The sequence below is a fragment of the Capra hircus genome, chromosome 20, assembly GCF_001704415.2.
Source record: "Capra hircus breed San Clemente chromosome 20, ASM170441v1, whole genome shotgun sequence".
Lineage (NCBI taxonomy): Eukaryota > Metazoa > Chordata > Mammalia > Artiodactyla > Bovidae > Capra > Capra hircus.
This window is the reverse complement of record NC_030827.1, coordinates 29347360-29368501: the sequence shown is the minus strand read 5'-3', so window position 1 is coordinate 29368501 and position 21142 is coordinate 29347360. Positions and strand designations below refer to the sequence as shown.

Below are 21142 nucleotides of genomic sequence, written 5' to 3'. Positions count from 1 at the left end.
TCAAAGGAAAACAAAATTTTTCAGTAATTACAATTTTTCAATCAAATCTCATATTTTCTCCACATAAATTTTATTAATTAGACTCTTCTAGACACTTTATATCTCTTTTTTCCTCTTATAATCTTAATATTGTTCATGCATCCTAATTTTTCTCTAAAGGTATTGTTATTTACATAGATATGAAAGGCACTGAAAGGTCATTGATTTGGATTGTATGACTTTTAAGTACATTATATTGCCCACAAATTGGCCAAGTGAGTACTTATCTTTTAAGAAATAATTTGATGTACAAATTATTATATAACACAAACTCCAAGGAATAACATTCAAAATGCACAATAGACTCCTTTACACACACTTTTCAAATGCTGTTGTTAATTTCCTGTTTGGTTATAAACAATTATTATGTATTTAGCAATATGCATAGGATGGGTATAGGACACGTGGGGTACACAGATACTTAGAAGGCATATTGGTTGCCCTTTAGAACAGCATCTCTCAAAATGAAATAATACACAGACCCCTTCAAATAACAAAACAAAATATTATAAGGACTGATCTTTGTGTTGGCTTAAATAATTTTGATTATGATTATTACTCAATTATAACAACTAGATATGCTTCTTGTCCTTAAAGTTCTTATAAAGTTGAAACAGATGTACATTTATAAATAAAATGTTAAAAAATAAGTTAGTAAGCACATTTCAATTTGAATTTATTGTGATGGATGATTTTTATTTTTCTGAAACCAACTAGTTGTATACAAGGTAAATATAGTGCTGATTATTATATATCACTGGGCTTCCCTGGTGGTTCGGTGGAAGAGAATGCAGGAGATGTGAGTTCGATCCCTGGGTGGGAAAGTTTCCTTGGAGAAGAAAATGGCAACCCACTCCAGTATTCTTGCCAGGGAAATGCCATGGAGAGAGAAGCCTGGTGGCCTATAGTCTATAGGGTCACAAAAGAGTCAGACAGGACTTAGTAATTAAACAGCAAAAATTATAGCCCTAGTTTTTCTAGAGTATGTAGTTTAAAGGTCTTCCCTGATTGCTCAGTTGGTAAAGAATCCACCTGAAATGCAGGAAACCCTGGTTCTATTCCTGGGTTGGGAAGGGATAGGCTGGAGAAGCGATAGGCTACCCACTCCAGTATTCTTGGGCTTCCCTTGTGGTTCAGCTGGTAAAGAATCTGCCTGCAATGCACGAGACCTGCGTTTGATCCCTGAATTGGGAAGATCCCATGGAGAAGGGAAAGGCTACCCAGACAGGACTTAGCAACTAAAAAACAATTATAGCACTAGTTTTTCTAGAGTATGTAGTTTAACACATAAATTATGTGTGTTGTGATTAGTGACTTATTTTTCAAACCTAGTTCTCCATTTTGTCTATGGTGATGAATTTGTATGTCTAATTTTATGTCATTTAGCCTTCACCCACTATAAATGGATCATTTATTTATTAGTCCTGTATGATATAATTATTATATATAGCAACTCATGACACACTTCAACTACAGAAGTAAATCTAGAGGTTGATTTAGGGCAGGCAATACTAAACTCATAATATGTTTATACTGAAACATTTCAAACTGTTGCCAACATGTGTCCATATATTCAGTTACAAGATTTCTAGGAGAAAACCTGTATACTCTCTGAGATTCCATCTTCAGACTTTAATTAGAGAAATATTGCTCTAGCAATGTATTTCTTAGCTGTAAATTCATGTTTATTCTGTAAAATCATTCCCTAAATTATGTCATGATTAATATACAAGTTCAAATGTATCATACATATTTTTATTTTCTTAGTTAGATTCGCAAATATTTTATAATATTTCATATTTTAACCCCAAAACCCATTGCCTCTGATCCCTTTAAAAATCAACTGTTACAATATTAGTATAAATGATACACCTAAAACATAGTCACAAAGTATCATGGGAATGACAAGATTTTCAAAATTAATCTTATCAAACATTAAGTACCTGGCAAATCGAAGATCTTCATCCAGACAAAAATAAAACATTTTTGTTTGATTCAAGTAAAAATAATTTCTTGAATGAATTTCAAGAAATGAGACATTTCTTGAATGAAACAAAAGCAAATATTACAAATGAACAGCAAGATTAATCCCTGTTCAGGTTGGTTTTTGTAACTCAGTATCTCTTTCCTCATCAGTTCAAGTAGCCCAGGATGCTTAGCAGTTGGTTTTTTTAAAATAGTATTTAAAAGGAATAATTTTAGTGGAATTTATAAGGACTGGAAAGGAACTGGCTGAAAGAAATTAATGTAACAATAAATTTACTGAACAAATTACCCATTAGGGATGTAGTATAGTTATGGCAATGCCTCTGAATTTCTCATCAAAGCACATATATGGGTAAGTAGCTAGAGATGTATAAATAAGGATATAAATTAAAATGCAAACATTATTTGTTGTTGTTGATTTGCTGTCTTATCCAACTGTTTTGTGACCCTGTGGACTGTAACTTCCAGGCTCTTCTGTCCATGGGAATTTCCAGGCAAAAACACTGGAGTGGGTTGCCACTTCCTTCTCCAGGAGATATCCCAGACCCAGGGTTTCAACTCACATCTCCTGTTTGGCAGGCAGATTCTTACCATTGAGCCACTTGGGAAGCCTGCAAATATTATTAAGGAGGATTTAAATATATATAGAGAGAAGTGTACAGATATATTAATACATGCTTATAGGAAAAGGAGTACATCAAGGCTGTATATTGTCATCCTGCTTATTTAACTTATATGCAGAGGACATCATGAGAAACACTGGGCTGGAAGAAACACAAGCTGGAATCAAGATTGCCTGGAGAAATATCAATAACCTCAGATATGCAGATGACACTACCCTTATGGCAGAAAGTGAAGAGGAGCTAAAAAGCTTCTTGATGAAAGTGAAAGAGGAGAGTGAAAAAGTTGGCTTAAAGCTCAACATTTAGAAAACTAAGATCATGGCATCCGGTCCCATCGCTTCATGGGAAATAGATGGGGAAACAGTGGAAACAGTGTCAGACTTTATTTTTTTGGGCTCCAAAATCACTGCAGATGGTGACTGCAGCCATGAAATTAAAAGACGCTTACTCCTTGGAAGGAAAGTTATGACCAACCTAGACAGCATATTCAAAAGCAGAGACATTATTTTGCCAACTAAGGTCCATCTAGTCAAGGCTATGGTTTTTCCTGTGGTCATGTATGCATGTAAGAGTTGGACTGTGAAGAAGGCAGAGCGCCGAAGAATTGATGCTTTTGAACTGTGGTGTTGGAAAAGACTCTTGAGAGTCCCTTGGACTGCAAGGAGATCCAACCAGTCCATTCTGAAGATCAGCCCTGGGATTTCTTTGGAGAGAACGATGCTAAAGCTGAAACGCCAGTACTTCGGCCACCTCATGTGAAGAGTTGACTCATTGGAAAAGACTCTGATGCTGGGAGGGACTGAGGGCAGGAGGAGAAGGGGACGACGGAGGATGAGATGGCTGGATGGCATCACTGACTTGATGGACGTGAGTCTGAGTGAACTCCGGGAGTTGGTGATGGACAGAGAGGCCTGGTGTGCTGCGATTCATGGGGTCTCAAAGAGTCAGACACGACTGAGCGACTGAACTGAACTATGTGTTTAAGCAAGACTTAATATATATACATTATACATGTATAAATAAGAACAGATATAAATGCAAAAGTGGTTAAGGAGGATTCAAAATAGTATTTAAAAATATAAATCATTTAAGAACATGACATGGAAAAGAAAGAAGATATAAGGAATTCACTCAACATTCTACATAATCATCATGTTAAATTGTTTAATACCAATGTCAAATGTTAAAGCACAGCTGTTAACCCCATACCCCAAAATGACTAGTATCAGTCATGTCCTGCATCCTCCTAATCTGGCTTCTCAATTTTGGCCTTCCCAATTTGACTTCTGTTTTTCTACAGCTATGCCTCTTATCAGTCTTGCCACTTTTTATTGTCAGAGTTCAAATACTGATTTATAAATGACTTTTCACTTTAATTGGTGTGCTGTGACTGTAGGTCTCTATTTCTTGGAACTTCTCTTTCCTATTTTCTATAATCTATATAACATGAGGTATTAAAATGTAGTTTAAAACAGAAACTACAGAGTCAAATAGATATGCAGTCTAACCTTGATTTTATAATCTACTAAAGGTGTGAGAATGATTAATTAGTTTAATCACTAAAGATTTCAGTTTTCTGAACTGCAAAATGGAGAACAGTGTTTACCTCATTCTTTCGCTGCAATAAATAAATAAAATAGCATTTCTCAAAGTGCTTGGGCTTGCATACTATAAGCATGATAATGTAAACATAGGGTGCTTTTTTCTTATAATGGCTTTTCACTTTATAACTTTCTTTGTATGTAAATATACTTCTCTTTGTTTTGCTGAGATGGATGAGAATTTTTCGAGAACTTTAATGTTGTTCTTCAGCCTCTTAGTCATGTCCAACTCTTTGCGAGCCCACAGACTGCAGCACAACAGGCTTCCCTGTCCTTAACCATCTCCCAGAGCTTGCTCCAACTCATCTCCATTAAGTCAGTGATGCCATCAAACCATCTCATCCTCTGTTGTCCCCTTCTCCTCCTACCTTCAATCTTTCTCAGCATCAGGGGCTTATCCAATGAGTCGGCTTTTTGCATCAGGTGGTCAAAGTATTGGATCTTGTATATAACAATATACAGCCTTGACGTACTCTTTTCCCAATTTGGAACCAGTCTGTTGTTCCATCTCCAGTGCTAACTGTTGCTTCTTGACCTGCATACAGATTTCTTAGGAGGCAGGTCAGGTGGTCTGGTATTCCCATCTCTGTAAGAATTTTCCACAGTTTGTTGTGATCCACAGTTAAAGGCTTTGGAGTAGTCAAGGACGCAGAAGTAGGTATTTTTCTGGAATTTTCTTGCTTTTTCGATGATCCAATGGATAATGGCAATTTGATCTCTGGTTCCTCTGCTTTTTCTAAATCCATCTTGAACATTTGGAAGATCTTGGTTCACATACTGTTGAAGCCTAACTTGGAGAATTTTACACATTACTTTGCTAGCATGTAAAGTGAGTGCAGTTATGCAGTAGTGTGAACATTCTTTGACTTTGCCTTTCTTTGGACCTGGAATGAAAACTGACCTTTACCAGCCTTGAGGCCACTGTTGAGTTTTCCAGATTTGTTGGCATACTGAGCGTAGCACTTACATAGCATCATCTTTCATATTTCCAAGGTCAAATGACACTGTGGAGATTCCCTATTGACTAAGAATTATTTTTTATGATTGTTATCTCTTCATATCATTTCTATTCACAATATAGAAAAAATTTCTGGTCTTTATAGTTGAACATAAGACAATTATATTCTATGCTCTACATTAGAGTTAAACATAGAAAATACATATGAAATAAATAATGCGAAAGAAAACAGGAGCCAATTTTGTCACAAAACTGTAGCCAAAAAGGAAAAAAGAATTAGAAAAGGCAAATTGCAAATGAAGGAGAGGATTTTTAAATTTTTAATAATTTATTTACTTGGCTGCATCACGTTTAGTTGCAGCATGTGGGATCTAGTTCCATGACAAGGGATAGAACCCAGTCCTCTGACATTAAAAGCTCAGTGTCTTAGCCAATGGGCCACCAGTGATGTCCCAGGAAAAGTATTTTGTTCAACATCATAATGTAACAAGTTTGACTCTGATAGATTAAATACACACACAGACCCAAATGAGTACATCTAGTGGTATTTAAAGAAAAACGAGTAAGACATTACAATTTTTCTTCATTAAATGTGCTTACCACTACACATATTAAGTAGTATATTTCCTAACATTATAATTATACAATTATATTCCATTTATGGATACCTAAAAATAATCCCTTTACTCTTTTTAAAATGACAATTTCTACTTTTGGAAGATACCTAGAGAGAATTTAAAATAAAAATTATTTGCAAACAAATATTAGTTGGCGCCAATGATGAATCAATATTTTGGCAGCAGTGTTATTTAGTGCTTTTTATAATTATTCACTTAGTCAATAGTGAGTTCATATGAGCTTTTGTTTTTTTCCTCACCCCCTACTATCTTTGAATTGTCTTTATGTTTTGCTTTTTCAGCAATAAGAAAAGTGATATCTATAATCAATGAGAAACAAGTGAGTTGATCAAACTTCTTGACTTATTTTTTAGATATCAGAAGTTATATCTAGAATATTTCTCAAATTTTTGATGATAAGTAATTAGGTTACAACAAATTACTGTGTCTGGCACTGTTCAAGGCACCGGAAATAAAGTATATAGCAAAATGCAGATAAATTCGTTGACCTAACGGCATTAGCATTTACGTTCCAGTGGGGGAAAACAGAAAAATAGTAAGTGACAAACGTATGTGTGATTGTGCAGGCCCATGTGTGTGTGTGTCTGCTGTTAAATACTTTAAAGATAAAATATAAACCAACTGAATAATATATTAGGGTGGTGAGGGAAGGCTTCTGTAAGGCAGAGACCTTTAAGCAGATACAAATGAAATGAAGGATAGATCCAGGTGAACACTAAGTCTCAAAGAACAGAGTGAAAAGAGTAAAGAATGGAGCAAGGAAGGGAGGGAAAAAAGCAGGGAGGAAAACACATAGGCGTAAGACACAAAAGATAGAAGAAAAGGCATTCTTCTTAACACATGCTATAAACCCTCTAGTCTTCAAACACAAAGCCTGAACTTCAGTTATTAGGACATAAAAATGTATATGTGCCAGTGTCATTTCCACAATAATAAACTATGGTTAATAACAGAACAGTCTGGGAAACAGGAGGGTATTTGATTTATGCCAAAGTTAAAGTTTTGTGAAAGTCTGATAAAATTTGCCTCTTATAAAATGTGAAACACAAGAGAAGGCAATTCTAATACACAGTTAGTACTTTATTAAATGTAATATAATATAAAAAGAAAATATGAGAACTTGAGAAAACAAATCTTTGTGAATATATATACTAAAAATATTCACCATTGTTTCAGTTCTTTGTGAGTGCAGAATTATGTATTTATACCAAAATGTATGCTCTTTAAGTTAAAATAAAGTTAAGTACACTTAACTTTGGAAATCAAACTTCTATTTCACAGATTTTTATTTTATATTGACATCTTTCTATGGTAAAGTTTAAAGGGATATCTTTTCATGGTATTTTCACTAGATGGAAGTACTATCTGAAATAGCATTGCATGTCATACATATCTCATTTGCATTCATACTCACGTAACATGTCTTCATGTTTAACCACACTTAAAATGGCATGTCTTAATCACAATAAACATTAAAATCATGTTTAAAAGGAGAAGAAGTTATTCTAAGTAATAGGCATTTTTAAAAGAACATAGTACTATGATTTAGGTGTGTGTGTGTGTTTGGATGTGTATCTTTGAATAAAATGTCTCAATATACACAGAGTAAGATCTAAAAATAGATCTATAACATAGCTATAACATATACACCACCACCACCCACCCACCCCTGCCACGCAGACCATTTCATATAAGTAAAATTTAGTTGTAGAAACAGGAACATAACATCTGATTTTATATCCACAGAAGCAAAATTTTATCTTACCAGTTAAGGAGGATAATTAGATCATTCTAACATAAATATTTAGAACTTTTTTGGCAAGATGTAGCAAACACAGTGTAAAGTAATCTGAATTACTTACAACCATCTCGTTTAGAGACACCCAGCAATCTGGTGGGAAGTCCTGCAGCAGTGGCACCAGGAACTGAAGACAGCCGTCCCAGTGGCACAGGAGCAGCATCATGCCGATGAGGTTGAAAATTCTCACCACAGCGCTGGCAAGGTCGTATGTCATGTGGAAAATCTGTTGGCCAAAGTAAAATCAACTCTTATCATCAATTTTTTTAAGTTAAGAATACCGCCAACGTCAGTAGACTATCTGCGCTAGATTTATATACTAACTCTATTATATAGTGCTCACTGAATTAATTTCATAAACGTCTCCCTTTTTGACCTTTAACATTGTGTGTTCTGAACTGATCTCAGTTTTTGGAGCTATCTGAAAACCTAACATGGGAAGAAACACAGAAATTTGGCTATTTTGACACCAGTTAATATCAGAGGCTAATTGCAGACAGTCAAGTCCATGTAGCTCCATCCTGATTTATCTACCTGATTAAAAACACCACCATAAGGTATGCAGTATGACTTTTGATGTATACAGGACTGTGCGTAGTTGGCTGGGCCCAATTTGATTGTCTGTTGAGCTCTTATAATTAATACATCTCAGCAAGCATAAGCTTCACATGTGAACAGTTGCTGGTAGCTATTTATTTATTTAATATTTATTTTTTATTGAGATAACACTGGTTAGTAACATATGTTTCATATATACGACATTATATGTCTACTTCTGTATAGATTACAGCATGCTTATCCCCAAACTTTGGTTTTCATCCATCACCATAAAGTTTATCACCTTTACCTATTTTGCCCATGCTCTGCTACTTCCTTTCTGGTTACCCCTACTCTTCTCTGTATCTATGTGTCTGCTTTGTGTGTTCATTTATTTTGTTATTTATTTTTTGGTTATTTATTTATTTTTATGTTCCACATAGGAGTGAAATAATATTGCATTAATCTTGCTTCATCTGACTTATTTCATTTGGCATAATACCCTGATGGTCCATCCATGTTGTTGCAGATGGTAAGAATTCAACTTTTTGATAGCTGAGCAGTATTTCACCATATTTGTATACCACATCTTTTTTATCCATTCATCCATGGATGGCCACTTAGGTTGTTTCCACATCTCGGTTATTATAAATAATATTGCTTGAACATACGGTGCACATATCTTTTAAGATTAGTGTTTTTCATGTCCTTTGGATAAATACCCAGAAGTGGGATAGCTGAATCATGGTAGATTATTAATGGCCCTGTTAAAACCTTGCTCACAGAAGATTTGGAATGAGAAGACTGCTTCCTTATGGAGCACATATATCTGCAGACAGTCACGCTAACCAAAGAAGGAAGCACCTGGTCTACTTTAAACAAAGCCACAACTTCTTATTGTCTAAGGTCTTCCCTGGTGACTGAGGCAGTAACGAATCTGCCTGCAATGCAAGAGACCTGGGTTCGATCCCTGGATTGGGAAGATACCCTGGAGAAGGGCATGCCAACCCACTCGTGTGTTCTTCCGGGAGAATCCCTATGGACAGAGGAGTCTGGTGGGCTACAGTCCATGGGGTCACAAAGAGTCGGACACAACTGAGTGACTAAGCACAGCACAGCTTGTAGGGTAAGTGTCAGTGCAAACTTTACTCAACTTCTTGATCAAGTGGCTAACATCAATGATTAATCTTTTCAGTTTTTTTCCATCTATGAGGTAGACATTCTAAAAGTGATAAATTCCTATCTAAATCTATTCTTAGTGCCACTGCATGAAAGCCGCAAAACACAAAAACAACACTATAGATGATACTCAGTGAATTGTTAAATGAATGAATGAGAATTTTGCAGAGAGTTAATAACAGCAAAAGTAACCTTCTGTGACTTTGAGAGTGTAAAGTTTTTGTTTCTGTCTTTTAAGACAGGAAATTTTTTAAAAATTCATTATTTGCTACCATCCAAGTAATCTGAATTTGAAATTGATTTGATTTCCAGGGTTGTGGGTAACAGAAAGACAAACCATTCTGACCCACTAGCAATATGTTTTAAGTGGTACTTATGAGTCAGCAAAATAAAAAATAATCAAAATACGTTTTAAAGGTAGTACTTTAATTTTATTTGGACCTAACTAAACTACAAAATAAGTCAGTGGAATTCTACTGTGCTTTACATTTGCCCAGATCTGAAAGTTATGTTGTTCATGTGACTGCAACGTGAGGAATGAGCTGGTTACAAATACTCACTGAATCCTTTTTTATAATATTATAGTTTTAGAATTCTGTCCAGTTGGAGTCTAATAACTCTAGAGAGAATAGCTGGAAGAATACTTGATTAAGATAAGTTGATTCAGAATACCAAATCCTGCCCTGATATTTGCATAATTGTCCACCAGAAGTATAATTTTTTGTAATATTTTCCCCAGGAGCAATGCATAATCCACCCTGCTCTTAAAAAGGTCAAATCCTAGACTGTGTTATATGAATGTATCCATAAATTAGCAGAGTAATTCTACAGTGCCTCCACATTCATACTTGATAAGTTGAATTCAGGGTCCTCTCAATCTAATAACCATCTATGAAATCAGCGAGTCTTAACCTATCCTTAAGTATTTGATTTACTTTATTATGATTTACTTAACCAAAAAATTATCAAGAGTAATTCAAGACTTCTCATGGAATATATTGATCTGTTCTTTTTGGTTTCACAGATCTAAGTTATCAATTGAAGGTTTCAAATATGCTTTCAGATTCTTAGTATTGTAACTTTAAGAAAATCAAATGGGCCAGAAGAGGCTCTCTTGACAGAACATTCTTATTATTAAGGTATTAAAATAAGGTCAGGTTCTTTGGTTTATCTTTATATATTTGTACTTGCATAACCTGTCATGTCTTTTAAATTGGGAGAATCTCTATGTCATGTTGACACAGAATATAAGAAGACAAATAATTAGCTACTCAGTTCATTTCACACCTAACATTTATCCAGAATTCAATATGTGGTAGTCCTAATCAATAGTAAAATAAGAATTTTAAGAATCCTTTTGTACCTTTTGTAATTCTTAACTTGAAATTTATTCAGATTACCCTACCATGCTTTAGGCAAAGTGCAGAAGGTTTCATCTGGTATATGAGAGAAGAATATGCTTCACAGAGGTCTTTTTGAACACTGATAATGACTATAGTCATTTGAGTAATTTTATCAGTTCCTACTCTAACCAGGATCTTATTTGAATAGCCAGCTCATAACCTTCAGAAAAGTCAACCAATTGGCCTCTCATCTTTATCAGTCTGTGTCCATAGTCAAAATGCAGTTACCTACTCCTCAGTTTCGCATACCTATTATCAGATCGTCATGCTCTTGAGTGTTTTTTTTTTTTTTTTTCTGGGGTGGTGGTGCTTTCTTCTTTCCACTGTTACTTCCAAACTCCTATACTGTCCACGAATTCTCTCGTACCTTCAGCCTCATTATAGAATTCTTCCTCTCCTTCTCTACATTTCCTGAGATGTATGACTGCACCTCATCATCTCCTTAAAGACTCAGCTCCTCTGGTAACTTTCTCAAATAGAGTTGATTCAGTTCTTTCATACTCCATAAGCCTTAGATTTTGATGACGATGCCCTCATTTTCTCAGGTCTCCTTTGCTACTTTCAGATAGTTATTTGTGTAGGCATAGAAAAAAAAAATTCCTTGTCTTCAGTGCCCACTCTATTTGGCTATTCCACCTATACCTTCCCCTCATTTCTAGCATCTTAACAACCTCTCAATCTCTACTCTCCACACATCTCCATTTATTAAAGGCTGTACTTTTCCACTGTCTTTTTTTCTGCAAAATGTCAATTTTTGAATAATCAAAACAGTCACTTTCTATACCTAAGCCAATGAAAATTACTGGGTAGGAAACTAGATTCTGTTTAATATTTTTTATAGGATAGTAACCCTATTTGAAGACTTCAGCTATGGTTATGCACTTCTTTATTCTTAGTACCTATGTTTTTCCCTCTTACCACTAAAATATCCTATATTTTTTCCTCTATTCTCAGGTTCCCAAAGACCATGACCATGCTGCTGAATTTCTGCTTAAACGTTACCATTCCAAAGGAGACACGTTCTTATGCTTCAGTTCCCTCACCTCTGATCCCTCATGCTTTCCAATAGACATATATCCACAGCTTTTCTTACTGACTTTTTCCTAGTATCAAAAGATGTGTCTTTTGATATTAATCTCATCTTCTTTTCTTCTTCAGGAACCTAAATAATTAGTTCAGAGCTCTTAATCTATGAGTTGACATTTTTGTAAAACACTGAAAAAAAATGAATTAATGTAAAAATTAAAATTTAAAAGCAAATACATCTGTAATAACAGCCAACTGCAAATCCTCTTGGATGTCTCAGGAATATCAAATTGCTATAATTACTAGATTATGCTTTCTTCAGAATTGCTAACTTCTACACTGATTATACTCCACATATTTAGAAATAATAAAATTATCATCTCCTCGAAAATGTTTTAAATTGAAAATGAATCTTCACTTCCCAGGTACTTTCCTACTTTTTTTTTTTTTTTTTTTCCGTTTATAGCCTTCTTGGTTGATCTTCTCAAAAAAGTCTTTTCAGTGAAACTTTGAGACAGAAAGAGATTTGGCCTGCTCTAGTGGGTAAACTGGTTTTCTTTCCATAGTTACACATGCAAATTACCACCTGGTGCAAAATCTGATTTCCTGAAGGACATATTTGTCATAGCTACACTGTGCTTCTTCCCTCTCCCTCCTCCCTACATATTAGGGGAACGTAGAGATATTTAAAGCTAACTCCATTTCCCTACATGTGGAATTGAAACTTTAAAAAAGTATGTGCATGTATTTGAGCATTCTTTTTGAAGCTGTACAGATATCCTATCATTGCAGCTATAGAGGAGGTTATCTCTTACCACATGGCTCCACAGTGAAATAAATAGTGCTTATATAGTCAGAACAACTACATATTTACAAAAGTATAGTTATGGAATAGACTGTATTAGTCATCAGTCATTATCACTAAAAATACACAGCTGACTCTGCATGTGTTATTTTGATCATATCCATGTAGTTCTTTAACAAATATATATAAATTAATATATATATATATTTCTCATTATATATAATGAAAAAGAAATAAATTTTAACCATTGCTGTTATTAAAGAGTTGTCATGTTTCCTAACTATGTTTTATCTTGACTAAGATAAACTTGACTATCACTATTGAAGTCTATCTTGACTAGATTGTCGGAATTTGTTTCATTTCTATGATACTGTAAAGTATATCAGCCATTTTCTATCATACATATTTTTACACAGGATATTAATTCCTTATACCTCAAAATTTAGAAAAAGTATTTCTTCATGCATAAATTGTTCTTTGTTAGCCTTGCTAGCCTGAGAAAAAGTAGAGATTATGAATTATGAAGAAAACATGGGAAAAGTAATATAATAATATGAACTCTTTAAAGACTTTTGGTAGGAAACAATGATAAGAAACAGCTGCAGTGTAAACTATGAAAGTACAAACTTTGAAAATGGAAGCACATGTCTAGTGGTACAGAGTTTTGCTCAGCAAAATATTTTTTTCTCCCACAGAGGTTACTTATCTAACAATGAATTTGCATAATTGGGTCAATGTTAATGAGCACCTAACTGAGATGAAGCCTTTCTTCTAAGATCACTCATTTTCCTTGGAACTGAAACTCAATATAATCCTACAAATGGAAATAGGTCAGAAACAAAAATGCTTATGATAGGTTACATTTTGTTAATTGAATATACCCAAATCTTCACATTTTAAAACTCCTTAGGAAAAAATGGTACCTCTTTTTAACTTATATGAGGACTGCATAGTGTAACAGAACATCTAATTATTGGACAGGGCCCTAGAGAAATGAAAGACCAAGCATAATCCCATTTGCATAATTTGCTTTAATAAGAAGTAACTTACACATTGGGAAAATAAAATTACGAATGAATATTGAAAATGACCCTATTAAGAAGAGAGTTGAATGGATTAGTACTACAGAAAAAAATGAAAATAATTAAAATTAAACAATTTAAGATCATTATTCCTCTTTTACAAATTTCAAATGACTGTAAATATACATAATATATACAAATTGTGCAACTACTAAAATACATAAATGAAGAGAATAAAAACAAACACATATTGTATGATGGATCTTTAAACCTTATTTTAATGATGGTTGTGTGAAGGCTACATTCTGCTTAATACACCCTTATTTCATTAAGTCAGGACTTATTTTCATGAAGTTACCACTAAGATATTGATTTAGTGAAATATGTTTAATATTCTTCCAAACTTTTTCCCATAAAATTAAAGACATAGTTATTTTTAATAAAATTTTAATAATCTTTTTATTGTCTAGTATACAAGTATAACAAAAATCAAGAAAATCATTAAGTGGCTATGTAAGTGTGTGTATCTGTCTTTTTATGTGTAGAGAATGAAGGTGAAAAATGTCAGACTAATTGGAATATTCTATCAATTCTGCATAGCTCTTGTGAATTAATTTAAATGATATTTCCCTAACATTGTGTTTTTGGGAGAGGTTTAGGGAATATTTCATTTAAAAACTAACATAATGCTAGAAACAGTCCCATATATATTTTTATAATTTCTCATCAATCTTTTGTTTGCTCTCTCTCTTTTATGTCTGTCTTACCAAATTCGTAATACTTTCCATGCTTCAATAAGTACAAATGTAGTTATCTCTGCATTTTAAGCTACAGATAGTTCAAAGTATTCTAGTTTTTATTACCATGTAGCTCATTTCCTCAGCATACAAAATCCATTGCATGAATTTATGCTTTTTGAAGGGTAAAAATATATCATAGAAAGAAATAGATAAATGTACCTAATACTGGTAAGAACAAATGCTTTATTTTGAAGGTTTCAAATCAGTAATTTGTGTGTTAAAATTAATCTAAATAATGAACACACTTAAAACAGAGAGGCGACCACGTCAGTGTACAATCTCTGGTAACTGAACAATAAAAGCAAATGAAGCAAGGGATTTTTCAACTCATTTTATACACTCTGTAAGCTGTTTTCCCATAGGTAGTTATTCTATAAATATTACATAGTCAATAAACAGCTACTGAATTGCTTAAGAATTATGAAGAATGTGACATATTTTTCATTCTACTCATTTATCATCCAGAAAGAATTTTGTACTAATCCCCAGTTAAATAAATTCTATTAAACTGTCCACCTGACATGTATAAAATGCATAATATATTTCAGTGGACTCTTGCTAACATATTTTAAGTATACTCCTAAACAATATTATATATTGTTATAGCTTCCATCTTCTATACATTCTGTGAGAAAGAATCTACTTCAATATTTTTGGCCTCACAATCATGAAATTTGTTAAATTCACAAGTGATGATGAATGTTTGGCATCTCAAACAACTTTTTCGGCTTAAAATATTGAAAATTGTAGTGTTCATAGTGTGATAAAAAAAATCTTTAAAATTTGTCATGTATATATGCATGGAATGTTAAGTTGCTTGGTATATAATGTACGTTTTTCAAATCTTTGAGCAATTATTTTATTAAATAACAAAGTTAATATGAAATCAAATTATACTTACTAGCCAAAAGTTTTGTCAAGTAAAGGACTTAAAGAATTTGTCTATTGGGCAAATGCATAACTTCCTAAGACTGAAGTTCTGCATTAATCAGTTTCTAAAAATTTGCCTTGACTTTTCCACTAAAAAAATGGGGTAAAAGAGTTCTGAAATAGTACATGCAAAATTCCACAAAGTTTTACTTTACAAATTAAAAAGTACAATTTTAAAAAAAGTGAAACACATAAGAAAGTCAACATCACTCACACACACACACACAGACACACACACGTACACACATGTCACATCAAATAGAAGCCAAGCTAAAATACTATTTTATGTAAATATTTTGTTGATTAAACAAATAAAGTATAATAAAAGTAATGGTAACAAATATATGGTAAAATAAGACAAGGTAGAAGCCATCATATTTAGATAAATTAATGTGCTTCTCAACATCTGCAGCCTCTATTCATCAATCATAGTCTAGAGAGTTCATGTGCAACCAGCACATACCCCCATTTGTCAGAAGTCAACAAGGGAAGCAAGATAAAGGCAAGCTAGCTTCTGGGGAAAAAAAAAAAAAAACAAACTGTTAAGATGAAAATAATGCTTCTTCATAATTTTTTAATAGTGGCCATCAGTTACATCATGCATTGGTATGTCATCTAGCTAATTAGATGAGCCAGCTAAGTTCAAGTTACTAATTTATTTGAGTGGATTTGTGTCAGTGATGATCTGGAGAAGAAAGTGGTGCTGGTTCACTGTCTTGGCAAATGCCTTGGAAAGAAATCACTAAATACATGATTTGCGGCATGAAGCCAATAAAATAGAACTATGAATCTTAGTGAGTAAACCACACCTTGTGACATTTGATGAAACCTAATAAGTGAGAAGGTGCTTCCCTTGTGGCTCTTCTTCCCAGTGGTAAAGAATCCTCCAATGCAGGAGCTGCAGGAGACGTGGATTTGACTCCTGGGTCAGGAATATCCTCTGGAAAAGGAAATAGCAACCCACTCCACATTTTTTGTTTGAGAAACTCCATGGACAGAGAAGCCTGGCAGGCTAGAGTCCATGGGGTTGCAAAATGTTGGACACAACTGAGCAACTAAGCACAAACACAATAAATAAGAAAGATATATTATTATTGAAACTTTCTAAAAAGAAACTAAAACTTTATCATTATTTTTTGGTCATGCTATGTGGCTTGTGGGATCTTAGTTCCCTGACCAGGAATCAAATTTAGTCACCCCTGCAGTGGAAGTGTTGAGTCCTAACCACTGGACTGCCAGGCAATTCTAAGAAACTAAAACTTTAAAAATAAACAAGAGTTGGCAAAGTTGTTAGCAACTCCAAAAACCTTTGAGTAAGATTTGACCTATTGGAAAATAGCATGATTTCATATTAACTAGTTGGATACCTTTCAGAACTAAATATGCATTATAATGCTTCATCAATTCACAGGATAGTACATCATCATATTTGGTACACCACATGAAGTATTGAAAATATTTAAGTATCAGTTTTATTGTAAGAATCACATAAATTGATATATGTGGCACGCTCAGTCACTTCAGTCATGTCTGACTCTTTGCGATCCCACAGATTGTAACCCACCAGGCTCCTCTGTCCATGGAATATTCCAGGCAAGAATACTGGAGTGGGTTGCCATGCCCTCCTTCAGGGGATTTTCCCACATCAGGGACCAATCCCATGTCTCCCCTGTTTCCTGCACTGCAGGCCAATCCTTTACCACGAAGCCACCAGGAAAGCCCAATATATGTGAAAATAACATTAAAAGCAATAAGCTATTTTTGTATAAATTTGATTTTTCTTATCACCCAAAAACCACCTATCAAATAATGGCCCTATGCAGAAAACAATGCTAAGCTCAGAATTCTCTAGTACTCATCCATCACCTCCACCACACATTCACACACACCTGTTTCGTTCCCCCAATTCCCTGGACTCCTCCCACCTGTTTTAAGAAGAACTTATTTTTTCTAGACCTGCTGAAGTTCTATCATAATTATTGTTTCCTTTAATGCATCTTCCAGTATTCATACTTAATCTCAGTTTATACCTTTATTTGGAGAAGGAAATGGCAACCCACTCCAGTATTCTTGCTTGGAAAATTCCATGGAGTGAAGAGTCTGGTGGGCAACAGTCCATAGGGTTACAAAGAGTCAGCCATGACTGAGCAAGTGAGCACACGCTTTTATTTGGGGTTGGAGTGTGGTAAGGGCTGGAGAAGGCAATGGCAACCCACTCCAGTACTCTTGCCTAGAAAATCCCATGGATGGAGGAGCCTGGTAGGCTGAAGTCCATGGGGTCGCTAACAGTCGGGCACAACTGAGTGACTTCACTTTCACTTTTCACTTTCATGCACTGGAGAAGGAAATGGCAACCCACTTCAGTGTTCTTGCCTGGAGAATCCCAGGGACAGGGGAGGCTGGTGGGCTGCCATCTATGGGGTTGCACAGAGTCGAACATGACTGAAGCAACTTAGCAGTAGCAGCAGCAGTGGTAAAAGCAGTAAGCACATGGGTGAATCTATCTTTCTCTCTTACTCTGTTGAGAATAGCTTGTCTGGGTATAGAATTCTAGATTGAAAAGCACTTCCTTCACTTTATTTGAAGACTTGACTCCATTCCTCCTAGTCTAGCGAAACTGTATCTTTTTCCAATTATAGGTTTAATCTCTTGAGTGAAAAGATGATCAATTTTTTATGGGGATAAATGAAAACTTCCCCAATTCTCTACATGTGTGTGTGTGGGGGTGGGGGGGGTGTGTGCACATTGTGAGAGATGGGTCAGACCTTAAAGGAAGCATCCTTCTTGTGATAGCCCTACTGCTCAATTACTTTCTGCATTATGCTTTCTAACTCCAACTATAAATGTCTCAAAGCTTTCACAGTACAGACTTGCTCTCATGTCCTTTGCAGACTCTTTTGCAGCACATTTCAGAATGCAATTTTCTCTGCTTGTGCCATCTCTCATTCTGCTCCCGCTGGTTTTCAATCTTTTAAAATTTTTGAGTATTTTCTCTTCTCAATAAGAGTCTGTAGCTCTTGTTCCCTTCTGTGTTATACATGCATTTCTTTTTTCATTTTGATTCTTCAATTGTGTTGGAGTTTAAGACAGACAGAAGGCCCAGCTATGTGTCTTATCTATCTTCTGGAATCAGAATTCTTTATTTTATAATGTGCTTTTCTGTGAATCTCTAATATAAAAGAACTTGTTTTAGTCACTAAATTGTATATGACTCTTTTGTGACCCCTTGATCTGCAGCCAACAGGCTCCTCTATCCATGTGATTTCCCAGGCAAGAATACTGGAGTGGGTTGCCATTTCCTACTCCAGATAAAAGAACTTATACAAACCAAATCATAATTGCATGTTCTTTCTGGATTGATTTGTTCTAATGATCTGTAAATCTAATAAAATGCCAAAAAAGTACTAACTAGTTTATCTTTGTAGCATATTTTTCAGCCTAAGTTTCCATCTGTCAATAAGTATCCTTGCAAATAATTCGTATTTCACACACTTATATTTAAAAATATACTTAGAATCACTTTGTCAAGTCCCCCTTCCACTCACCAAATCATGATAGGTCTTGTAATTGATTGAATTTGTGTTTCTCATTGTTATTTCAATATTACTTACCTCATATCTCCAACTCTAGCTGCATGGTCTTTGAAAATATAGTCTACTTGGCATCTAGACTTATCATTTTATTGTTTGAACTTGATCATAGAAGTTCCCTGCTTGAACTTTTGCAAGAAATCCAGAGAAGCTTCATGATGTTCAAACTCTAAAGATTCCTTATGATCTGCCCTCTGTCTACCATTTCACTGTCATCTCTCATCCTTCCTCTGAAAGTATTCTATGCTTTGGGCAGACAAAAATGCTGTAGTAGTACTGGCACTAGTGGTACAGAACCTACCTATCAAGGCAGTAGATGTAAGGGACACAGGTTCTATCCCTGTGTCAGGAAGATCCCCTAGAGGAGGACACGGCAACCCACTCCAGTATTCTTGCTTGGAGAACCCCTTGGACAGAAGAGCCTGGAGGGCTACAGTCCATATGGTCACAAGTAGTTGGACACGACTAAAGTGACTTAGTATGCATGCACCCTTTCCACAACATGATTGCATCCCTTGACATAATATTCTTTCCTGGTATAGTTTCTTTCATTCTATCCCTTTTCTGACTGATGAACTTATTCATACTTCAAAACTTGGCTCAAACATCACTTGCTTAAGAAAGACTTGTTTGATCTCTCCAGGGAAAGAATTAAGAGTTTCCTCCCACAGGATCTAGTCCACAACTCTTCAAGTTATTTAATACTTGACTATAATTATGTGTTTATATATTTGTGTCCTCACTAGGTTGTGAGCCCCTAGAGGTCAAGGACTGTATTCACAAAGCAAAAGCTTAATACATGTTTATAAAGTAGAATGAAGTGAATAAGAGAGGAAAAAAGGAAGGAAAAGAAGGATGGACGGTAGGGAGGAAGGAAGGAAAAGTAGAAAGGTTGGAAGGAAGGAGGGACAGAGGGAAGGGAAAAGGAAGGGGTTACCAGTTAGAAATAAGTGGCTCATTTTACTACATGGGAACTTTAGGATTATCATATATTTTCCCATTTTTTTTCTGTGTCTTTATGACACAATGGAGATTTTTATTTGAAGAGAATCATCATATGTACTTGTAATGAAATAAATTGATAGACAAATTGATTTTTAACTTTGTACCCAGTAATTCCAGAATATCTGTCAACCTTTGTCACAGCCTGGTTACACAATCAATGTCCATAGAGACATTTTCATCACTGCAGCTTGTCCTGCACTCAAGCTTGAATTACCAAAATTTGCTTCTCTAATGACATTTTTCTGTCTAGTTTTTTCCCCTCACTGAATTACTCTCACTGAACTTTCTTTCAATTGCTTGAGATAAGCAGTTTTGGAAAAGTTCTATTTTCTTTCATTCTCTACCTGCTCATCATCACTTCCATCATTATCCAGTCTGACACAAAAATCTATTGTTTCAATAATATTAATATCTTATCAAAATAGCCAATTCTCTTCTCCTCCACTCTTTTCTCATGGTAATACACTGTTTCAAAATTAACTGACTGTCCACAAGATCACTCTTTTATATGAACTTCCATATATGATAGAGAGAAGTCCCCAAATGTATGGCTAACTCATGGCTTTCACATCAACAAGGTTGTCAAGGCTGTTTAGTGAGACTGGCATGTTCTAGACCACACATGTTTGATTCTCAAACTTTACCAAGTCTCCTGAAGTCTACCATATTCTTGCCTGTTCTTCTCATCACACGAAAATATTTAACTTCCAATTTTACTGAGAAATATTGTCATATAAAAACCTGTGACATCCTTTCTACTTCTTGTTTTATAGTATGGTATGTCTCTTTCTCTCTCTTTTTTTTCTTTCTTATTTTACCATATGCTCAGTAAATGTGCTTCATTAATTATCCCCTCTCTTCCTTCACAGATTCTTATCTACATTTATCCTCATCAACATTTAAGAATGTTTAAATGTCTCCTACAAGTATTTTAAAAATTATACATTGAACCTATAGTCTCTTTTATAATATCTACTTCTCAAATATAATAAAAACATGTTAACACATTCTTCACTTTTTATTCTGATTTTCAACTTTTAAACACTTTGTAGGTGGCACAGAGTAAAGAATTCACCTGTCAACATAGGAGATGCAAGAAATGCATGTTGGATCCGTCAGCCAGGAAGATCCCCTGGCAGAGGAAATGGCAACACATTCCAGTATTTTTGCCTGGGAAATCCTCATGGACAGAGGAGCCTGGC

At 34.8% G+C, this 21142-nt stretch overlaps 1 protein-coding gene across 1 annotated transcript in view; it reads right to left on the bottom strand.

The window, feature by feature from the left end:
• The window catches only part of HCN1 (hyperpolarization activated cyclic nucleotide gated potassium channel 1), a 450862-nt gene that overhangs the window by 201649 nt on the left and 228071 nt on the right, over positions 1-21142 (bottom strand). The window contains exon 3 of the mRNA XM_013972798.2: positions 7708-7869. Coding sequence (XP_013828252.2) covers positions 7708-7869 — 162 coding nt within the window. The remainder of the gene's footprint in view (positions 1-7707; positions 7870-21142) is intronic.